The following is a 22,734-nucleotide window of genomic DNA, read 5'->3' on the forward strand; positions in this document are numbered from 1 at the left end:
CATATTTTCTCTTCCCTATATTTAATGGTGCACGAAACTCCGGGAAATCATTACAAACTTTCCTTATTTTCCCAACATGATATCCTACATACTCCATCAATATCATTCATTATACCCTCATAAACATGTTGATCATCGTTTTCGATTACCTTCATCTCACTACATTCTCTTTGGCAAGTGCAAGCGCACCAAAGAGAAATCAAATCCTAGCAAGTGCACCAAAGAGAAATCAAATCCTAGGATTATCAATACTAGTGTAGATCATTATGAAGATATTACTGATGTCGCTCATCTCTCTATTGTTCTTGTCCATGCAACCCTTATAAGGAAGCCTAGAACAACTGCTTAGAAAAAGGGCAAGCCTTCTAAAGTGAGTAAATCTTCATCTCCATTTATGTCTGTTCAAATGGATGCTAGTGATGTAAGAAATTTTGAACCTATTACTGCTATCAAGAAACCGCATTCTATGAATAGCTTGTACCTTGATCCTATTAATGTCGAACCGAATGTTGATGCTTCTACAAAAAGTTATGTTGTTCCAAAAGTTATGGGAAATGTTGAAACATTTGAAAACACTAATAAACCTAGATTTGCTACGACTCTGAGTAAATCTAGTATGATTGTTGCTGAAAGAGATAATGTTGATAAAGATATTTGTGTGTTGATTTCTCAAGTCTTGGGTATTGAACCTAAGACTGGTGTTGTGTCGGATGTCTCCATATCCTTAGGCCAAATTGACAACCCTATTGAAACCTCTCTTGATAAATCTGATAGAAAGCCTGCTAGTGAGCATGTTCCTACTAAGTCCCTTGAAAATATGAAGAAAAAGATGATTCTAATGGCATGTCTGGTGATTTGACGGACAAAGAAGAAAACTCTGGTGAGAAGAAGGATCAATCTATAGACATTGTGAATATAGATGATTTGGACTCTGATGATAAACTCATTGATAAGAAATTGGCTCCAAGAATAGCTAAGAGGTTAAAGAGAATAAAGGGGAAAGTTGTTGAGTCCTCTAGCAAGCCCTCTAAAGCTCTCAAGATATGTACTAGTGTTAGTCCTACAAAATGGTGGAGCAAGGTTGTTACTCCTGCCACTAAGAAGAGATCCCTGAAGAGGAAGGAAATCCCATATGGTTCTATTGATTTTGACTTTGATGTCGAACTTGATGTTCAAGATATCATTTCTGCTACAAGAAAGCAAGCTTTCTGGGAAGAAGGTTCCAACCAATACTCCTAAAGTTCCAATTGACAACATCTCATTTCACTCTGTGGAAAATATAGACAAGTGGATATTTGTTTACCAAATAAGACTGACCTTGGAAAGGGAACTTGTCAAGGATGCCTTTGAGTGCAAGGAAGTGATGGGTTTGATTCAAGAAGTTGGGTTGATCAAAAGTGTGACTAGATTTGGCAAGTGTTATGAGATGTTTGTTAAAGAATTCTTTGTGAATATCTCTAAGGAGTGTGATAACAAGATGAGTAAGGAGTTTAGAAAGGTTTATGTAAGAGGAAGGTGTGTGGATTTCTCTCCTAAAATCATAAACAATTTTTTGGGCAGAAGTGAAGAAAAATAAGTTGAAGTGGAAGTTTCTGACAATTCATTTGCAGAGAAATTACTGCAAAGCAATTAAAGGAGTGGCCTAGAAAATGGAAGTTGTCAGCAGGTTGCTTGAGTGTGAAGTATGCAGTACTTCATAGAATTGAAGCTGCTAATTGGGTGCCAACTAATTATACTTCCAAAATTGCTACAAGATTGGGTAAGTTCATTTATATTGTAAGGACCAAAACAAATTTTGACTTTGGATCCTATGTATATGAACAAACAATGAAGCATATTGCCTCCTTTGTTGTGAAGATGCATATAGCATTTCCTTCATTAATTTGTGGTGTTATACTGAGTCAACACCCAAGTATTTTGATCAGTTCTGATGGTGCCTGCAAAAAAGATCCTCCTCTATCATTGCATTATAGGTTTTTCATAGGGAAACATGTTCTAGATATTGTCATGACATCTGGCAAGAAACCTACTAGTTCTACTACTTGGACATGAATCCTTTCTGAACTAAAAAACACTTGCAAAACCTTGGATGAAACTATCAAAGTTTATACTGAAAGGAAGAGCAGGCTTGAGATCCTGATAAATGTTTTGTCTGAAGAAGAGGCTAAGGGAAATATAAAAGGTGATAATGCGAGTGAAGAAGATGCTACTGAAGAAGGTGTTAACGTTAGTGATGATGAAGAGACAACCATCAACGATGAAGACTGATGTGTTATATTTCTTTTGTGGTTTTTTTATTTCTTTTGTTCTTCTGGTTGTTTTTTTGTGTGGGCTATACCCTGAATATTTATGCACTTTTAGTGCTCTTGGTCTGTAACTTAACTATTTGTTTGCTCTGCTACTTCTACTTTTGATTATGTTTGTCAATCTTTTGGCTAAAAAGGGGGAGTAGTTCTAGTTTTATTTTTGATAGCCCTAATATGTCTCCTTAATGGGGAGTACTTATGGAGGGGGAGTGGCTCTTGCCCCTGTTCTGTTACTCAGGGGGAGCATTTGTCTTTTTAGCTTATGGTGATATGTTAGTTCCTGTGTGCATTAGTTTTGGTGTTCTTTTTTATATCCCTGTTATGGCTCCTAGAGGGGGAGTACTTATGGAGGGGGGATGACTCTTGCACCTGTTTTGTTACTCATGGGGAGCATATGCCTTTCTAACTTATGGTGATATGTTAGTTCATGTGTCCTGTTAGGTTTTGATGATGTTTCATCAAATGTCTTGACATCCTGACTAAGAGAATTTATTTTTCTCTAAAGCAGGTTCTTTGTGTGAGAGTTTAATTCTCTCTGATATGAGGCTAATTTTTTTTCTTTCTTTTTTCCCTCTTTCTAGTTGGGCTATGCAAAGGTTGTTTCATCCAAATTTGCCAAAAGGGAAGATTGTTAAGTCTAGTGTACCGTGATTGGTTGCATTTTGGAAAAACATGTATTCTAGCAAAGATGTTGGACAAGATGTCCTGACATGTTGGTACAACATCATACTTTCCTTATTTCAGTTTCTTGAAGGATTTATTTCTATCGTGAGGTATCTGAAGATTCTCTGAAGATTTGTTTCACGAGATGTGTGGTCCAAGAAACGTGTGTTTTAGAAGCAAATGACTGTTTGTGCTTTGCATTGTTTCTGAAGTAAGGATGTCAAAACATTTTAGGAAACATCTGATATGATTGGAATTAATTCTGTAGAAGATTATGCAATAGTCCTTGGATCTGTTGTTGATCAAGCCCGAAGCCCATGCTTTTCAAGGTCTATTTAAAGATCAATTATAAACCTAAGAAGGTAACTAAGTTGCGTTGGAAATTGTCATTGTTAGGATTTAGTTGTCGTTGTTATTCGTGAGCCATTCTAGTATGTATTTGATACTTGAATTGGACTTGTTTTATTGACTTGTAGTTGTGAATCACTCATGAGCTTTTTAGCAAGAGTGGATTATGTTTCATTGGAAGTGTGTCTTCTATTTACTGTTAGAAGTTGTTTTCACTATTGTGTGATTGAAGGAAAGTGAGAGGCGTCCCATATTCAAGAGAGTCTTAGATAGAAATTCCACAAGTAGAGATTAGGTGAGAAGTTTGTAAAACCATAGGTTGTTTATAACTTCATACTAATTCTATTATAGTGGACTTTCTTCTTGGCTTGGATTCCCCCAGATGTAGGTGATGTTGCACCAAATTGGGTTAACAAATATTTGTGTTATTTATTTCTTGCTACTTACTTGAACACTGTTATTGTTTATGTTGCGACAATTTCTTGATCCTGGTGTCATTACAACATCTGGGATATGCTTACCATAATTTCTGATTCCAAGCCATCTCATCAATATTCAGACAAGTTCTCCAAGTTCCAGCACCAAATTCATTTCTTGGTATATGTCAATTCGTACATCTACATACTATATGGATATTCCTAATAAGGATTTTATATGAATAGAAAATTAGTAGCCTTCTTCAAAGATTTGTGCCATGTTGACAATGTTGTTGTTTCAGGAGCGGCACCAAGGAAACAAAAGAAACGGCTCATAGAGATACATCTGTTAATGGAAGTCGTTTCAAAGAAGAATATGAAGGTTATCTTTGGCGAGAAATGGGGAGGACTGACTCTTTTCTCTGGTGCTGTTTAGATGACCATTATTGCTTTGTCTTTAACTAATATTTAATTTGTAGATAATATGAAGTTTTACAACACAATTCTCTAGATAAAGAGTATGCATAGGTTCGTTCTCTTTTCCTACGGTTACTTATGTCAGATATGCTTCGGGAAGAATTCTTTGTACAGTGCCACACAGATGTCTAATCGCAATCACTCTTCCCGTCCCATTTTAAGTGAAAGTTTAGGATTCTCTGAGTTGTGGTAAAGAGCATCATACATCTGCCATCAATTATGAATGATGGGAGCCAAGTCATTAGACTCGTTGTTAGGGTGACTCTTGAGGGAGTGGCTTCTTCTCAACATTCGTTGCTTGATCAAGAATTAGGAAATCCTAGTTCTGGAATCCATACTACATAGATCACTATTACAATTTCTCCTTTGCTTTTTGTCGTTCCTAGTCCTTAAACATCCAAGGAGTTTTTATCCTATATTTCCATGGATGATTATATGAATTTTTCATATAAGGATGAAACCATTCGTAAAGAGGATCTGGATGACTAGCATACCGAACTCGTTGAGCATCAAATGTCTTAGTGTTTGGTGATGATGGAAGGGGAGATGCCTTCTTAATCATCTTCAAAAGGAAAAATAAGAGCTTAAGGAATGTGTCAATGATCTTACTATTAAGTGAGACTGGTACTTGGAGGAGCTTACTAGGATGTATGACTTTTTAAGGGTGATACAGATTGAAGTGCAAAATTGTGGACGTCCCAACTTATTGGCTAAAAGGGTGCAATCCATTATGCAAGAAATGACAAAGAAATATGAAGCTTTATTATCTTCCCAATCGTCGTTGCCCACAAATGAGGTCACTCTTGCAAAAGCAAACCAAGAATTGGAATCTTCTCGTAAGAGGGTTGCAGACTTGGAAATGTCCCTAAATGAGGCTTGGGAGGGTAGGAAGAGACTTGAGGATGGTATTTGGAAGATGCATAATGAGAATCTTAAGTTATTCAAAGTGTTGTGAAAATGATGCCGAAATTACAAAGTACAATTAGTTTCTTTATCGATAAGAAACCCACAAGGGTAGAAAAGAAGAAAATAATAAGAACACAATGAAATTGGTTATAAATTTCCATTCTTTACTTTCTCTTTTAACCAAGATTACAAGTGTTATAGAATATAAAATAACCTTTCTTACCCTAATTATAATTTGTATTATACAATAATGAGAGACTAGTATGCTATTTATAGGAAAACTAACACATTAAACTAATGGGCTTTTACACACATGCCCATTACAAAAATCTAACTTAAAGAGCAAGCTAACTTAAATGATCATCCATAACAAACAGACCCAATTTGACATGCTAACAGTCCTAGCATATTTCGACTACAACATGTGAATAGGCTTCGATGGAATGTTAAGGTCTTGTCGAATTATCGAACCAAGAATCTACCCTTCGAGCATACTAGAGTTCGATCCAATATCTCACAAATATCCACCTTGGAAAAAACTCTATAACATCAAGGGAACAAATTATCTTTCTTCATGCAGCTTTATCAATTGTATACAGTGGAAAAACTTGCAACTTGGTAATGTCTTGGTGATCATATCAACAACATTGTGATCTATCAAAACCTTCATCACTTAGACTTCTCCATGCTCGATTACCCCTATGATAAAATGCATCCTCATATCGATGTGCTTGGTTCGCTCATGATAGGCTGAATTATTCGACATGTGTATAGCACTTTGATTATCACATTTAGCAGTGACAACTCGACCTTGAAGTTTTAGTTCCTTAGCAAAACCTTCAAGCCACAATGCTTCTTTCACAACTTCAGTGAGGGCGATATATTCCGCTTTAGTGGCTGATAAGGCAACAACCTTCTGAAGTGTTGCATTCCAACTTATTGATGTGCCAAACATAGAGAACACATATCCATAAATAGATTTTCTGGAATCCATATAACTTGCAGAATTAGAGTCGACATACCCTTCAATTTCTGCTTTACTATTTTCACCACATGCTCCACCATAAATCAGGACTCTGTTCAGAGACCCATTTATGTACCTTATAATCCACTTCAATGCTTGCTGGTGAGCCTTTCTAGGATTTGCCACGTACCTGCTTACAAGACTTACTGCATATGTTATGTTGGGTCTAGTACACACCATATCATACATCAAAGAGCATAATATGTTAGCATATGAGATGCTATTCATATAAGCTCTTTCTACCTCAGTACTGGGACATTGATTTGTTCTTAGCTTGAATTGAGTGAAACCCCTTGCAACCAATATTTCCTTGTATATCTTTGATGCCACTCCTTCAATTCCTTCTTTAACTTTGAAAATCCACTTATAACTGACTAACCTGGATCTAGCAGGTTTCTTGATCAGTTCCCAAGTATGGTTATCATGAAGAGACTTCATCTCATCATCGACGGCCTTTAGCCATTCAGTCTTATTTCGTCTGCTCATAACTTCCTTATAGTCTCTAGGTTCTTCAACTAGAACCTCACTTACCAAGATTAAGACATAAGCTATGCGATCTGCATACCTAAGTCTTTGAGTTGGCTTGATTACTCTTTTCGACTTATCTCTTGCCAACAGGTAGTCATCAACAGTTTCCTCATCTTCCACAGTATCTTCAGTATCTTGTGCTTCTTCTTCAACTTGATCTGGGATACGTATTTCAGTATCGACATGCTCCACCTAAACAAGAATCTCTTCTTGTTCTATCTCTTCTTCAGATATTTGTGCACTTCGACTAACATCATCAGTTTTCTTGAAAGTCATATCGGCTTCATCAAAAACTACACCTCGACTGGTGATACACCTCATGTGACCTGGCTCTAGGCATTATAACCTATAAGCTTTAACTCCTTCAGGGTATCCCATGAACATGCATCTCAAAGCTCTAGGTTCGACCTTATATTGCCTAATGTGAGCATAGGCTATGCAGCCAAATAATCTAATTTTGTCAAGATCTGGTGGATGTCCCAACCTAACTTATTCAGGTGTCTTCACATCTAACTTAGTCGAAGGACATATGTTTATCAGATATGTTGTTGTCAAAATAACCTATGCCCAAAACACCTTATTTAACCCAACACTATTCAACATGAATCTAACTCTTTCTAAAATGGTTCGATTAAACCTTTCATCCAAACCATTTCGTTGGGGAGTATCTGCAGTACTTATGTGCCTTGCAATACCATAGGCTGCATAAAACTGTCGAATGCCTCATTGCAAAATTCAAGGCCATTATCGGTTCTTAACCTCTTGACCTTCCCGCCGGTCGGATTTTCGACCAGAGTCTTCCAACTTTTGAAGTTCTCAAAATTTTGATCCTTAGTCTTCTAGATGAATACCCATAACTTTTTGGAATAATTATCAACTATGGATAGAAAACACCTTTCTCTTGAATGTGATGGACACCTCGCAGGCCCCCAAAGATCAACATGGATGTAATCAAGGGATCAATGTGTTCATTGTTTGCCTTTATTAAACTTCACTCTGCAAGATTTTCCAAGTACATAGGGTTCACAAAACTTCAGATTTTTGACTTTGTCTCCACCAAGTAGATTTTGTTTCCCCAATTCAACCAAACCCCTTTCATTGACATGGCCAAAATTAACGTGCCAAATTTCTGTCTTCGACAAAGGTTTCGTGGATGTCGCATCTACAGAACCACTGACAACTTCATCCTCAAGGGTATACAAATCTTGTTTATTCACGCCTCTTAAGACTTCCTTCGACCCTTTCATGACTTTTAGAATACTTTTCTCTCCTTGGAAAACAAATCCTTTCTTTTAGAATTCACCAAGAGAAATCAAATTTATCTTCAAATCAGGTACATACATGACTTCAGTCAATAACCTTATTGACTCATCATGGAGCTTGAATCTCATAGATCCAATACATGAAATCTTGCAAGCTTTATTGTTTCCAAGCAATATTAGTCCACCATCTTGATCACATAGTTCCTTTAACAAGTATTTGTTTGGATTCATATGCCAAGTGCAACATGAATCCATAATCCATTCTTTACTTGAGTCGTTGTTTGAAACCACAAGAACATTAGATAAGTCTAAATCATCTTGAATAATGGTTTCATTGCCATTATTCTTACCTCCATGATCATTCAGACGTTTAGGGCACGGTTTTCTAGAATGACCCTTCTTCTTACAGTGATAACATCGAATACCAGATGCATCACCACTATAAGATTTCTACTGACTTTTACCCTTCTTCTTGTCAAACTTGCCATCTCTCTTTGCGAATTTCGCCTTTACCGACATACCTTCACCATTTGAAGATGGCTTGTGCTCTTTTTATTCATTCAAATACTTAGATTACAAGGCTTAATGAACTTCTTCAAAGGTTAGAGACTTTCTTCCATACAAGAGAGTTTCTTTGAAGTGAACATGTGTTATGGGCAAAGCACACAACAGTAGTAGCGCTTAATCTTCACCCTAAATCTTTACCTCGATATTTTTAAGATCAAGAATAAGCTTGTTGAACATAGCCAACTACTCAACCAAAACTTTGTCTTCACTCATCTTGAATGAATATAAAGCTTGCTTTAGGTAGAGGCGATTGGACATTGATTTGGTCATGTATAAATTTCGAGTTTTTCCCAAAGACCTAACACCGTCGTCTCCTTTGAAACTTGTCGAAGAACCTTATCACCAAGGCTCAATAAGATGGCGTTATGGGCTTTCTTTCCCATAGTCAATTTTTCTTTATCCTTTAATGAAGTGTCTATGGTTGTGGCTCCCTTCAATGCGTCTAAACAACCCTATTGAACCAGTAGGGCTTTCATCTTCAAGCGCAACAGACTGAAATCATTCACTCCGGTGAACTTTTCAATATCATACTTTGTTGAAGGCATACTCTCCGCGCTCACCATACCAATTTGTTATGAAAACAATGCCGGAATTATAAAGTATAATTCGTTTCTTGATCGGTAAGAAACCCACAAGGGTAAAAAAGAAAAAAAATAAGAACACAATAAAATTGGTTATAAACTACTATTCTTTACTTTCTCTTTTAACCAAGATTACAAGTGTTACAAAATATCAAATTACCTCTCTCACCCTAATTATGATTTATCTTATACAATGATGAGAGACTAGTATGCTATTTATAAAAAAAATAACACACTAAACTAATGGGATTTTACACATGCTAACTTAGAGAGCAAGCTAACTTAAACAATTTGGCATAACAAACTGGCTCAATTCGACATGCTAACAATCCTATCATATTTATACTACAACATGTGAGCAGACTTCAACGATATGCTAAGGTCGTATCGAATTGTCAAATCGAGAAGCTACCCATCAACCATACTAGAGTTCAATCCAATATCTCACATAAAGAGTATGTGAAGTTTGTGGAATATAGTTTCTTTTGTTTTGTAGGTTTATTTCAATATTCTCTTCAGCAAGTAGAATTCTTTTATCCTATAATGCACATTTCTCGAGAGCAAGTTTGTCCTGATCTGGAGATGGTGGACGGGAAACCAATATATGTTGGGAATGAGTTAGCCTCTTAGTTTTAGTTTCTTTTTGGAAGAGCCTAAAGGTATAATATTTGTTGTAAATGAATCTCATAATAGTTTCTCCATGACATTGTCTCATTTTGTTTATTTAACATTGTTTTTACTTGCTATAATGTTACTTTAGTATCTTGAGTTTGTTTTTCTCTATGAATTTGTTGATGTATTAGGTTCTGCCCAGACATTTGTTGGACGTTTCTAAGGATTTTCTTGGTCAAAGGTTGGTACCCCTACCGGCCCTCAAGTTTAACCTTGGTTCAAGGTCGAAATAGTGGGGGACTCACCTCTACATCTATAGTGGTTGGCTACCAAGAGAGGGTGATCTCGAATAACCATTTTATAATTAATTGCTTTTGTCCATGTGACTTTCGCTGCAGGGTTTGATTTTCTTAGTCTTACGTTTGTTGTGTTTACGACAACACTCTTGATTCGTAGGTATCCTTTACGATCAAAAAGCAGATAATTCAATGATACTTTATTCATTCATTTTGAAGAAAATAGTATAACATGAATATATGATAAAGGAAAATTTATCCAGGCAGCGAGATCATATCTTATTCTCTTCCATACGTGATGATACAACATTACCCATTCTTACTCGGAGTTTTCTTCTCCACCTCCTAAGTAGGAACTACTTCTTGTTACATGTTGGAATCCCTGGTCCTATCTTTTGGGAGGTTTGATTACTATCCTTTCTAATTTTTTTGTGAGACTGGCTATGTTGATCTCCATTTCCTTCTCTTTATTCTTTCCCTTCTGGTTGCGTTTCAAGGCTTTATATATCCTTCATGCTCCGGATAGGCCGATACAGATTATTACCGGCTCTAGTGGATGATGTGATACTTTAATTTGATATAAACCATGGAGACTACCACATATAACATTTATGTGAAGGGTATGTTTAAGATACAATTGTAGACGCTCTTACAGCGATTCAAAAGGAATTGCAAGTTGTCCATATTGGTGTCTCTCCCTTCTCCCAAAGTGTTCATTAACTCAATGTATCGCCAAGGGCGAGTTAGGGTGTCATTGAAGGACTGTAGATAAAAACCTTCATATGGCTACAATGTTTCTCTTTTTAGTCCAAGTTTCTCAAAGATTTTTTGGTAGATGATGTCACACAAGCTTCCCCTATCGATGAGGATCATGGATACATCAAAATTGGCCATTTTGTTTTTATCATCAGGGGGAAATATTGTTCATGATTGCGCTTACCTTTTTGTTATTCCATAATATGAGGATTGGCCTTTTCGGATTTTCATCCAAGATTATTCCTTTTTCTTTATTGATTGCCATTAACTTGGCAATCCTTCTTTTCATAGTCCCATTGGAGGGTTTTTTTACTCTAAAAATCCCCTAGTAATGGATGTGATATATTATTGTTTCCCCTTCTAGTCTTATCCATCTTCTCTTCTATTTTCCTTCATCATCTTGGATATACTTGTGGCCTCAGTAGTCTTCTTAGGAAAAGCTTTCCCTAATTGAGAATATCCTTTCTTCTTTGGTGACTCATCACGTTCTTCTTGTTTTTCATAATTGTGTTGATTACGACCATGTTATTAAGTTGTCTCTTTTGAGTGGTGAATTGAGCAATTAACAAATTAGAGAGGCCCTTCCACGAGTCTATGCTATTGTCTCGAAGGATTTTGAACTAAGTCGTGGTATCTCCTATAATGGTTAACGAGAAGGGCTTACACTTCATGGCTCCCCGGGGCATGGTATCCATCCTTTTATAGACATACTCGATGTGTTCAGATGGATCCCTAGTGTCATAGTAATTATCCACCTTTTGAGGTTTTTTCGAAGACCGTGGAATTCTGGTGTCGAGAATGCGAGTGAAGATTGGATTCCTATTTCACTCATAGATTGGGGCATTTGCTTTGTACTTTTTCCTTTTTTGGGAGTAGCGTGTCACTGAGATGTGGGGGTGAACGAACCTTTGGTGGAGAGTGATTGTTCCTCCTCTCTCTCTGAAGGCAAATAAGGGAGTGAAATGTCTTCTTCCTTGGTTTCAATTTGGTTACTTCAGAACTGCTCAGTGTGGTAAGGTTGCATCTACTCGAGAAAATTATGACATGATTTCATGGTTACTGCATGATTTTGCCTCGCCAATACAGTTGGTCGTCTGAGGAGCACATTAAAAATTCTTTTCATTTCAGAGTACCACGTCTGCCCGGGCTTGGGAATTTTTTTGTTGTACTGGGTTATATACATGTTTTAGTAGGCTAGATACACTTTACATGCCTACGTTGGCTTGAAATTTTTTAGCATTCAGGAGCATCTCGTATCCAGGCATCAACAATTGTAAATGAGGTTGGTGCAAAGGTTGGCCTTGGTGGAACTGTTGCATATATTAGAAGAACGACAAGGCTTGGACCATTCCACTGTCAATTCTTAGTGGAACAAGAAATTCATGTGAATGAATGAATAGAGAGGTCACGAGGAATGGATCATTCTCCATTGAATAATGAGTATAACTTTGTTAGCCTTAGGGGATACAGCAGTGGCTTGACACTAAGCGGTGGATATGGTAATCTTTAACGTTACCATAACTTCCAGAGTTTGTTATCTGATTTGTTCAAGAAATAGATCGATAGTTTGAGAGAATAAGATTGATGATCTGTGAGATGGAGATCAATGATCTGAGAAAGAAGATATATGATTTTTGTCTTTGGTAAAGATATGGTAATTTTCGTGGAAAAATGGTGGGAATCAAGATTTGTTTCCCACATAGGGCACCATTGTTCCTTTCGGGAAACAAAAATGAGTAATGAAGTGATGAAATGAGATTTTCTCACGGTGGAGCGAGTTTCAAGTACGACAAAGAGAGAGTGAACATACAAGGTTAAGACTCCAAACCCAAGTCATCTATTGATTAAAAAGTGGTATGATAATGGGAATAAATTGAATATCTGAAATATCGTGATCTAATCGTTATATAATATGGGCGTTTAGAACCTCCCACGTTTGATTTGGCGCCTTTTAGGGATGAACAATCTACTAGATATCACTAGTGAGAGATGCAGTGGAGGGTGTGATCACGTGTTCGTGAAAAAGATGAGGATTCATCTATTCGGTATAATTTTCTTTTTAGTGTTTTTTATTGGACATTCTTCGAGGACCGTGCGAACAACCAACAATCATTACTAATATATGTATGCGCAAGTGGTAGATATATGAGTCTTTTAATTATATGATCAATCATTCCAATAGATCTCTTTATAAAGAAAAGTTTTTACATTTGCCCGCTATGTCTATCAAATATAATGTTGATGTTTCAACCCATATATTTTATTTAATATTAAATTTTTAAAAGTGAATGTTTTTAAAATATATAGAAAAATGATTATTGATTAAATTATTCAAATGAGTGTATTTTTAGAAAAGACAATAAACATGTCTTTTTTTCATAAAATAGATTAATAAAAGTAACATGTATATTCTTATTTTTCACCATGTCGATTATTATTTAAGTTGTTTGTTTTGGTTAATAATTGTGACATATATGGGAATGAATTTTTTCTTGGACAACTAGCACAAATTATTTTACTATCTTGCACTTGTTATAGTTCTTCAAGTGAAAGAGGAAAGATTTTTAAGAAAATCCCTCATGTCACTAAAAGAAACAAAAGAATTATTTTATCTAAAGTTATTTTCTATTATTGTGGTGATAAGGGTCACATTAGGAGCTTTTTCATATTAGGAATGTTCAAGTTCCCAATGGAAAAATGACATGGATTTCTAAGTTTGTCTCAACTGATCCCAAAGGACCCAACTAAAATTGAGCACCTAGTTCTATCTATTTTTATTTTGTACATGAGTGTCTATGAATCTTTATGCATTCTCAATACAAGTTAAAGAAGATGTATCCAATCATATTTTTGATCGTTTTTTAAGTGTTATTATTTGCTCACGTTACTTGTGTAGAAAGTTTAGTTCTAGATCTTCGTAATTGGTATGGTCATTTCATTCTCCTTTATCTTTGTGTAGTTATACTTTATTTATCTTATTTTCTTTTAATTATCTTTATTGCTTCATGATCATTCAATTATTTTTCATATGCATCAAACTTTGGTTTTCCTTGCATTAAACAATTTTGCATTTAAAATTTTAAGCAAAGCATGTTTATTCTAGTTCAAACTAGCTTTGATGATATTATTTTTGATTCTACTAATCTTTTTGCCACGAGTTTACAAAGTGTGGCCATGGGTATAGAAGTATGGTGTGGACATAAAATGTGCTTATTGACAAAGATGAAAGAGGAGTGGATTTCGATATAATCAGGTGTAGAGGTATAATCGAATCCTTACTTTATTTAACCACAAGCAGGCCAGATATCATGTTTAGTGTGTGCAAGTGTGCTAGACATCAATCATCACCTAAGGATTCTCACTTTAAGATAGTAAAACATATTTTGACGTATCTTAATGGAACCTCACATCACGGTATTTAGTATCCTAAATGTAGTGCTTGTAGCTTAGTAGGTTTTTTTGATTTCGATTTCGAGGGGTGTAAGTCGGATATGAAAAGAACTAGTTGTACGTGTCTCTTATTTGGAAGCTATTTAGTTTGTTGGCATAATAAGAAGCAGCATAGCGTTGCTCTTTCTACCACTGAGGCTGAATATGTAGTCACGTAGTTGTTGTGCACAAGTCTTATGGCTAAAGCAACAATTATTAGACTATGATTTAAAACTTGGTTGCATTCTGATTAAGTGCGATAGTACTAGTGCAATAAGCCTTACTAAGAATATGGTACTTCGTTTACAGACTAAACACATTGATATCCGACACCATTTTCTTAAAGATCATGTGGAAAAAAGAGATGTTGTTTTTGAATACGTTGACACTAAAATTCAACTTGCTGACATTTTTACAAAGTCGTTATTATCATATCCCTTCCACAAGATTTGTAGGGATTTAGGAGTCTTAGAATCTTCATGCCTTAAATAGAATGAGGATTTTGTTTAGTTTCATTTTTTATATAGTTTGTTTTGACTAACACTATTTTGTAGCAAATCATACCTTTTACCGACTACATTGGTATGTCTCTATAACTCTTGCATTTGATTTATATCATTAAATGTGTTTGTTCTAGAGTTGTGTGTTGATTTACTTACTTCCTCTTTACCTTACTCATTCATCTCTAGCTTATATATTTGATTGTTCTTATTTGCATTTAAGTCTTTTAAATGTATGTGCATTTGAGCATTTGTATACTTTTCCAAGTGTTATTTATGATTGTTAATGCACTCATTGACATACAAGTTTTAATCACTTAATTGTTTGTTGTTGAATGTTGATGTTGCATGTCTATTTTCATTTTGTTGCTTGTGACATGTCTATCTTTGTGTTCAATATGATATCTTTGTTGTTGTATATACTTATTAGATGTTTAGCTCATTTTTTCATTTTAAATTATTTGTTTGTGGTTGTTTATTTGGTTTTAGACGCATTTTGATCTATCTCTTTTTGATGTTGTCAAAAGAGGAAAAGTGTAATGAGTCTAGAATTGTTTTATATGTTTAATGTTTTGTTCGTGTGTAATGTTTTAGGGGGAGCATAAGCATTTTCCGTTCTCTACTCAAAGTCAACTCAATTCCAAGAGAAAGCTTACCAATCATAAAAAATGGGGAAAATGTATTTGATTGTCCCTAATATATTAAGGGGAGCACGCCAATACAATTATTTTGTTGCTTGGCCTACCGCATTCATTTTGATTTACTTTCGATTATTGAGTCTCCTTCAAGATTTCACCTCTCTGGATCAAGTTTTTAAATGATTCAGTTTTAGCATGCATAAACCATTTGTTAGGTTTGAACTTGATCATGCTGCTTTTAATAAATTGCATGAGTCAGTGGAATAAGAACCATATATGGTATTTATTCAAGTTAGGGGAAAATAAAAATCTCAAATTCTTTTAAAAAACTTGAAAATTGGGATTTTGGGTGTTTGATTCGAATCAAGCACAAATCCTTATTTGAATCATTTTGGACAGAGGCAAACCAGAAAATTACAAAACAATTTGATTTGAATCACATTTTACACATGATTTGAATCATGAAACTCTGGATCACCTCTGCCTCAATATATTCGAATCAAACTTTACACCTGATTCGAATCGTGCAATTTTTCCATATTTTTTCAATTAGCTCAGCATGTTTGATTCGAATAAAAATTAACACATGATTCAAATCACGTGGTCTTTGATTTGAATCACACTTTCCTCTTGATTCGAATCAAAATGGGTCAAAACTTTATTTTTCTTTTATTTCACTTCACTTGTTCATTTGATTCAAATCATAAATTGATCTTGATTCAAATCTAACTGACTTTTTCAACCATTTCTAGTGCTTAATCTCAAGCACATATAAAACCTTTTTGTCAGCATTCTTAAGGAATCGAATCATAATAAATCAACAAATTCATGTGAGTTTGTGTGTGATTCTTTGAGAAAAATCAATAACCTCTATTTTAAAAGTTCAAAGTTCTTGCAACAAAATTCTTGAATGTTTAATTTCAATTTGGTTTAGATCTTGATAACGAGAGATTTGTAATTGGTTGAAGGAGACGCGCTCTTGAAACTAATCGTTCTTGAATATTTGGTCGATATTTTCAGGTTGTTTGCAAGATTGAGGAGATTGTCAATGGTGATGACAAGTTCCATTGAAAAGAAGTAGGTTCTTCTCTCTAGTTTTCCTTAGTAGTGACAGTGTGAAAGGATATAGATAAGGCGGAGTTTTTCTTAAATATTTGACTAATTCATCGCTCAAGGAATCGGTAGGATCAAGGGATTGATCACTACACATAAAGGCTTGGAGAAAATTGGTGATATTGGAAGATTTAAGAAGCGCTAATCGAGTAAAGATTATGTAGAAGAGTTTGTGATTACGCTATATACAAGTCAAGATCTAGATAGGAGATTTTAATTTTCTCAACATTATTGTGGGTTGATGATTATATGAACTCTTGAAAATATTTGTCAAATGAAAAGGAGTAATGCAGGTTCCAATAAGAAACCATTAAAGAATGCACATAGGCAAAGCGATGACAAATATCGAAGCACTATAAATCTCGATGTCATCTCTCTCTATCTCTCTTTCTTTTACTCTTGCATTTAATTTTTATAGTATTTTCATTCTTAGGTATTTCAATTCTAGTGTAGTTTATCGTTATTCAGTTGATAGCTGCTACGGGTGGCCGTAGTAGACCCTTGATTTTTGTACCAAACACGTCATTTTATGCGTAACTTGAGTTCCGTGACTTTGATTGAGGTGCGGTTTGAAGCATTATAAAGCTATCACATAAGACTATCTTATGGTGATTCCTAATATGTTTTAAATGTATGAATAAAGTCATTTGTCTCGAGTTTTTGTGAACAATTTTGACTCTGTTGATTGTTTGATATTGTTTGATGAGTGTGGATGAGCAAACTATTAATTTTAATTATAATGATGAGTTTCTATGATGAATACCTCATGAGGAAGAAAATTGTTGAGTTGTATTATGGAGACGTTGGTTCCGAGAGGAACTAACATGTGGCCTTATATTGGTGATGTTCAAGCTGAGCTTCAGGTTCAGAGAGTAACCGATAATGAGCATGGGAGTTTGAGGTTGGAGATGAGTATTGCATTTATTGGCTTCCTTCATGTATCATGTATATCAGAGATAGGTGACATACTTTGGTCCAGTGACGAGTTTCAAGTTCAGAGATGGAACTTGTGAAGAGTGTGATGGTGACGAACATCGGTCCAGTGACAAGTCTCAGGTTCAGATATGGAAGATGTGACGAGTCTGATGGTGAAGGTCTTAGGTCCAATGAGAAGTCTTAGGTTTAGAGATGGAACCTGTGATGAGTCTGATGGTGACGAACTTCGGTCCAATGACAAGTCTCAAGTTCAGAGGTGGAACCTTTGACGAGTTTAATGGCTCAAAGATGGAACCAGTGACGAGTGAATCAATCAGTAACATACATTTGATATCCAAAAACCATTGGTACCACATGCATTGGAGTGGAGAAGTAGATATACTTTGCATACATAACTTCATTTGTGATTTATTATAAGTGTGGGTGATTTATGTGATGATGAGTGATATTGTTTACACTATCCTTGTTGTTTTATGCACCACTAACATATATGAATGTATTTTCACCTCTGTTTCTTTGTTTGTGTTGTCTTTACGCCTGTGGTGCTGATGGTCAGATATATGATCCTTAGTTGTTGTTGTGTTTTGGAGGATGGTGTAGTAGCCTTCTTCGTCATTTATCACTTTTGAGTTTATTTTAGTTTCTACGGGTCACTCTGATAGTGTAACAATGAGATGAGTTACCTTTATATTTTATGTTTTATGAGACTTATTGAATATTTATTTCATGAGTTGAAATAAAGTTAATTTTTATTCATGAGACAAATGAAGTTGAGTTGTTGTGTTATTATTTATTTTCTGCTGCTATAATATGATAATTGAGAAACTTGCTTATGCTGAGAAAATGTGACACATTGTTGTTGAGTAAATTATTCGCATGTTTTATAAATTAAGTGTTTGGGGTGTAGGGAGTTACATTGTGTATTATTTAAGTAACATATATTATAAAATGCATGAGTTCTTGAGATACTTCTATAAAACAATAATATATCCCATTGCGGAATAAGATATTATAGTCATGGCTTATATTTTAAATGTCTTCCATCAGGTTTCGACTTCCAGAAACTTGTTGAGATTTGAAGACAAGGATGTTATCGCGCCACGAAAAATACCCGAGCATAAGGAACGCTCAAAATATAAACAAAACAGAGTCGCCACCGAACTTTATTTATTCCTGAAGAGTGAAAGGGAAAATATTGATAAAACCCATGAAAAACAAAAAGAAATGGTCGTCACAACCAAATCGGATTTGGGAGTCAGTTATGCAAGGGGAGGACATTAACACCTCTCACATCCATCATACTCGATGTGACCCATTTAGTTAGTTTTATGCTAGAGTGTTAGTGTGATTGTTTGTGAACTTCTACCTATCGAGTGAGAAAAGAGAAAGAAAGAAAGGAAAAACTTAGGGTTTTTTAAATATTAATTATCTTGACAAGACCTCACAATCCTGCTCTTAAGTATCATCAGGTGCTATGAAGAACTCAAGACAAATATAGTTCTACCCAAAGAGAACTACTGGATGGATTGCTTTTAAAGAGAGTGATGCTTGGATCATATTTGAGCAGTTAAACCTTTACTTGTTGCTCGCTCTTGGATGCTGAAGTCTTTGTTTATTTCGCGTCGAAATGGATGTAGCATATTCCTTTCTAAAAAAAAAATTTGGGGTCGCACAAGGGCGGAAAACAAGTTTGATTGGTTCAAATTGATTTTAAGCGGAGACATGCATCCAAGCAGGGAGCTCTACTACACTAATCAAATGTCCAAAAAGGAAAAGACCTAAGCCCAATCACTCTTTTTTCATCCAAAAGTTTATTATGAAAATATATGGCAAATTAGGTCAAAGTTCATTAATGGAAGACAATTATTCAGATAGGGAGCTCTACTGCAGTGTTTGAATAATCGAGAAAGAGAAGGTCGATACCCAATCAATTTTTTTCTTCTATAAGAGAAATGACCTAATTCTGGTAATTATTGTATTTTAATATGGAAGAAGAATGTTTGAACATTGAGCTCTACAGTAGTATCCTAACATTCAAAACAGAGAAAAGTTTACACCTAATCACTTCTTCCATTTTTATTATAAAAAGCTTTTAAAAACAGAGGGACGACTTGACGTTAAATCAAGTATTAGAAGTTGATTTATGAAAATAATTTGGATGTGGCGGGGGCTTAAGTTCATTAACGGGAGATAATTATTCAGGTAGGGAGCTCTACTATAGTGAACAATTAATCTGGAAAGAGAAGGTCGATACACAATCAATCTTTTTTCTTCTATAGGAGAACCAACCTGATTCAATTGTTTATTGTGTTAAAACGGAAGACAAGCGTTTGGACATGGAGCTCTACACCAGTGTCCAAACACTCGGGAAAAGAGAAAGGTCGATACCAAATTCATCCCTTTTCTTCCAAGTTATTGAGAAAAGCTTGAAAACGAACAACTTGACGTTAGATCATGCATTCAAAATGATTAAGAAAAAAGTTTGACTATATTTGAACATTTCTATTTAATTAGTATCTTTTTATTTAACTAATTGTAACAAATTAAAAAGAAATAAATGAAATAATAAAAGTAAATAAAAATTAAATAAAAAAGGATCATGGAAGGTGAGAAAATTGGCATGATCATACACATCACCAATTCATTTGTGTGGCTACGCCTCATACCCACCCATGAAATATATACAACAAAGGATATGAGCAAGATTTAAATTCTAAATTTTGAATTAAAAAAATAATAATTTTAATGTAACATAGTCAGGTTATTATCTCCTTCATTAGAGACCTTGACTCCTAAATACCAATAAAACCACAAAACATAACATTGAAAATATGCTTCATACATTTTTGTAAAAGAAAATAAACAAATTTATAAAAACAATATTTAATAACAATATAATTACATTCTTATATCCAAACCAAATTTAAAATAAAAACAAAACAACAACTCCACTAAATGGAACAAGTAAAACACAAATAAATCATATCATAATCTTTTTGCCTCTAAAATGCAACTTCCATTCAGGCTTACTCATAATCTAATGAGTAATGATTCCATACAATCGACTCTAATCAAAATCATATTTATGCAACACTCATCTAGAACAATAACTTGCTTATTTATCTTTAAAACTCAACACCTAAAAAAGTGTCATATTATCATAAGCAAATAACTTTGATCCATAAACTCAAAACAAGTCTCAATTTAGGCTCAAGTTAAATGCTACAAGAAATAAGATATCAAAATCAAAAAGAAACTAACCATTCTAAAATTATTTGCTTCAGTCTACTACCGTTGACTATAATCTCATTGGGAAAGAAAAAAAACAAATGCCTCATGGTTAGTAAAACAAATAAAACCTGACAAATGATTAAGTTAATTAAGAGAGCCAAAATAAAAGAGACCACCAATATTCAATAACTAATCAACTAAAAATATCAAAAATTGTCCGGGTCTAACAATTCAACTTCTCATTAATCACCATCTAACAAACATCTTAAGATAATTTCATGGCTTTCATGGCTAACACTTCAATCAATATTTATTTGAAACACATTATTTCAACATAATCATGTGACTCATATTCATCCATTATGCTTATGTTCAAACTGAAAACAAAGACTTATGCTTCAAGGTCAAATATACAGCAAGCCTAATAATTTATGCATCCTTAGAAAAGAAAAAAAAAATAAAGGTGATGACGTCAAATGGTCCATTCGCCTATAATTTCATAGTATTGCCATTTCACGAACAAATTACAAACCACTACGCCAAATAAGGGAAAAGAGGGCGCTTATTTTGGCCTATAACAGCGCTTTTAAGCGCCCTCTAATCTGGCGCTGGCATAGGTAAAGACAGCGCTTTGTTTTCCTGGAGAAAGCGCTGTCTAAAGGCCCACATTATAGTGCGCTTTATGAAAAAAGCGCCCTCTGGAGTGGTCCATAAAGGGACACCTTAGAGGGCGCTTTCTGAAAAAAGCGCCCTCTAAAGTTGTCAATGTAAAGTGTTTAGAGGGCGCTTTCTGGGAAAAGCGCCCTCTAAAGTTGTCAATGTAAAGTGTTTAGAGGGCGCTTATTTTTTTAAAATAACTAACACTTTAGATGGCGCTTTCTGCAGAAAGCGCCCTCTAAAGTTGTCAATGTAAAGTGTTTAGAGGGCGCTTTCTGGACAAAGCGCCCTATAAAGTTCTCAATGTAAAGTGTTTAGAGGGCGCTTCCTACAGAAAGCGCCCTCTAAAGTGTTAGTTATTTTAAAAAAATTTGTTTGAAAAACAGTGGATATTTAATTGGTAACCTGTTCGCATGCTGCAAAAGTGTAAAATTCATATTGATTTCATCCTTTAATCCAATGTTATACACCATCAATCCATTGATATATACAACATGAATCCATTTATATACAACATTAATCCTCCATATATACAACATTAATATATGATTCTTTGATCAACAATATACAACAACATATTCATGATTTAGTAAAATTACAACAACAATATACAACATATATACAACAACACCATACAACAACAACATTCCATACATATATGTACAACAATATACAACCTAGCTATATGATTCTTTGATCAACAATGAATTGACACAATTCATCCTTGATTTCATCCAAATTTGCTCTTGAGTAGGTTTTGTATTCCTCAAAGTACTACAATTAAGAGAATAAAACATATTCATGATTTAGTAACAAATTAGATGAAATATTCGATAATATTAAAATAAACCCTAAGTTATTATTCCATACCATTTTTGGGATGTCTATACGATTCAACGCAATGATGTCTCTCATAAATCTCAATACAAAAAATCCGCAATCGACCGAATTATTTTGCTGAGGACACTACACAGAAAAACAAACAATATATATATAGTTAATTTCTTACAAACACTATTATAAGCAAAAAAACAAACACTATTATAAGCAAAAATAAGATACTTAATATATACCTGAACTCTGACCCAGGTAATGTCCTTCCTAATGCGGTAATTCTTTTTCGATCTAAATTTTAGTATTGCCCTAACAAAATAAAAACGTATATTGAGATCAATCTGACAGACATAATTAAATATAGAAATACACACGAATATTTAGAGGAATTTCACTTACGTGTCAACCGTCTTCTTCAAACCCGGATATTTACTCCAATCACCCGATAACGAATCGAGATAATACACTATTAGTCTCGAAAGATCCATAGCAACCAACACCCAGTGGCCACTGTAAAATAAAACAAAAATTTAGATGAATGAAAATTTTCTACGTAAAAGATATACATAGATTAGAATGAAATTATTAGAAAGAAAATCTAACCCGTTGCCAGAATTAAACGGTAAAAAAAACAAACTGCGTGTAGTATTATCG

At 34.7% G+C, this 22,734-nt stretch overlaps 1 protein-coding gene across 1 annotated transcript; it reads left to right on the forward strand.

The window, feature by feature from the left end:
- The first annotated feature begins 406 nt into the window (after positions 1-406).
- Positions 407-2,268, forward strand: LOC127115250 (uncharacterized). The gene is made up of 5 exons (XM_051046836.1): positions 407-680; positions 824-1,219; positions 1,284-1,515; positions 1,611-1,759; positions 2,105-2,268. The coding sequence occupies exons 1-5, from the start codon at positions 407-409 to the stop codon at positions 2,266-2,268; spliced, it is 1,215 nt and encodes a 404-aa protein (XP_050902793.1).
- The last annotated feature ends 20,466 nt before the right edge of the window (positions 2,269-22,734 follow it).

The sequence above is a fragment of the Lathyrus oleraceus genome, chromosome 1 (assembly GCF_024323335.1).
Source record: "Lathyrus oleraceus cultivar Zhongwan6 chromosome 1, CAAS_Psat_ZW6_1.0, whole genome shotgun sequence".
NCBI lineage: Eukaryota > Viridiplantae > Streptophyta > Magnoliopsida > Fabales > Fabaceae > Lathyrus > Lathyrus oleraceus.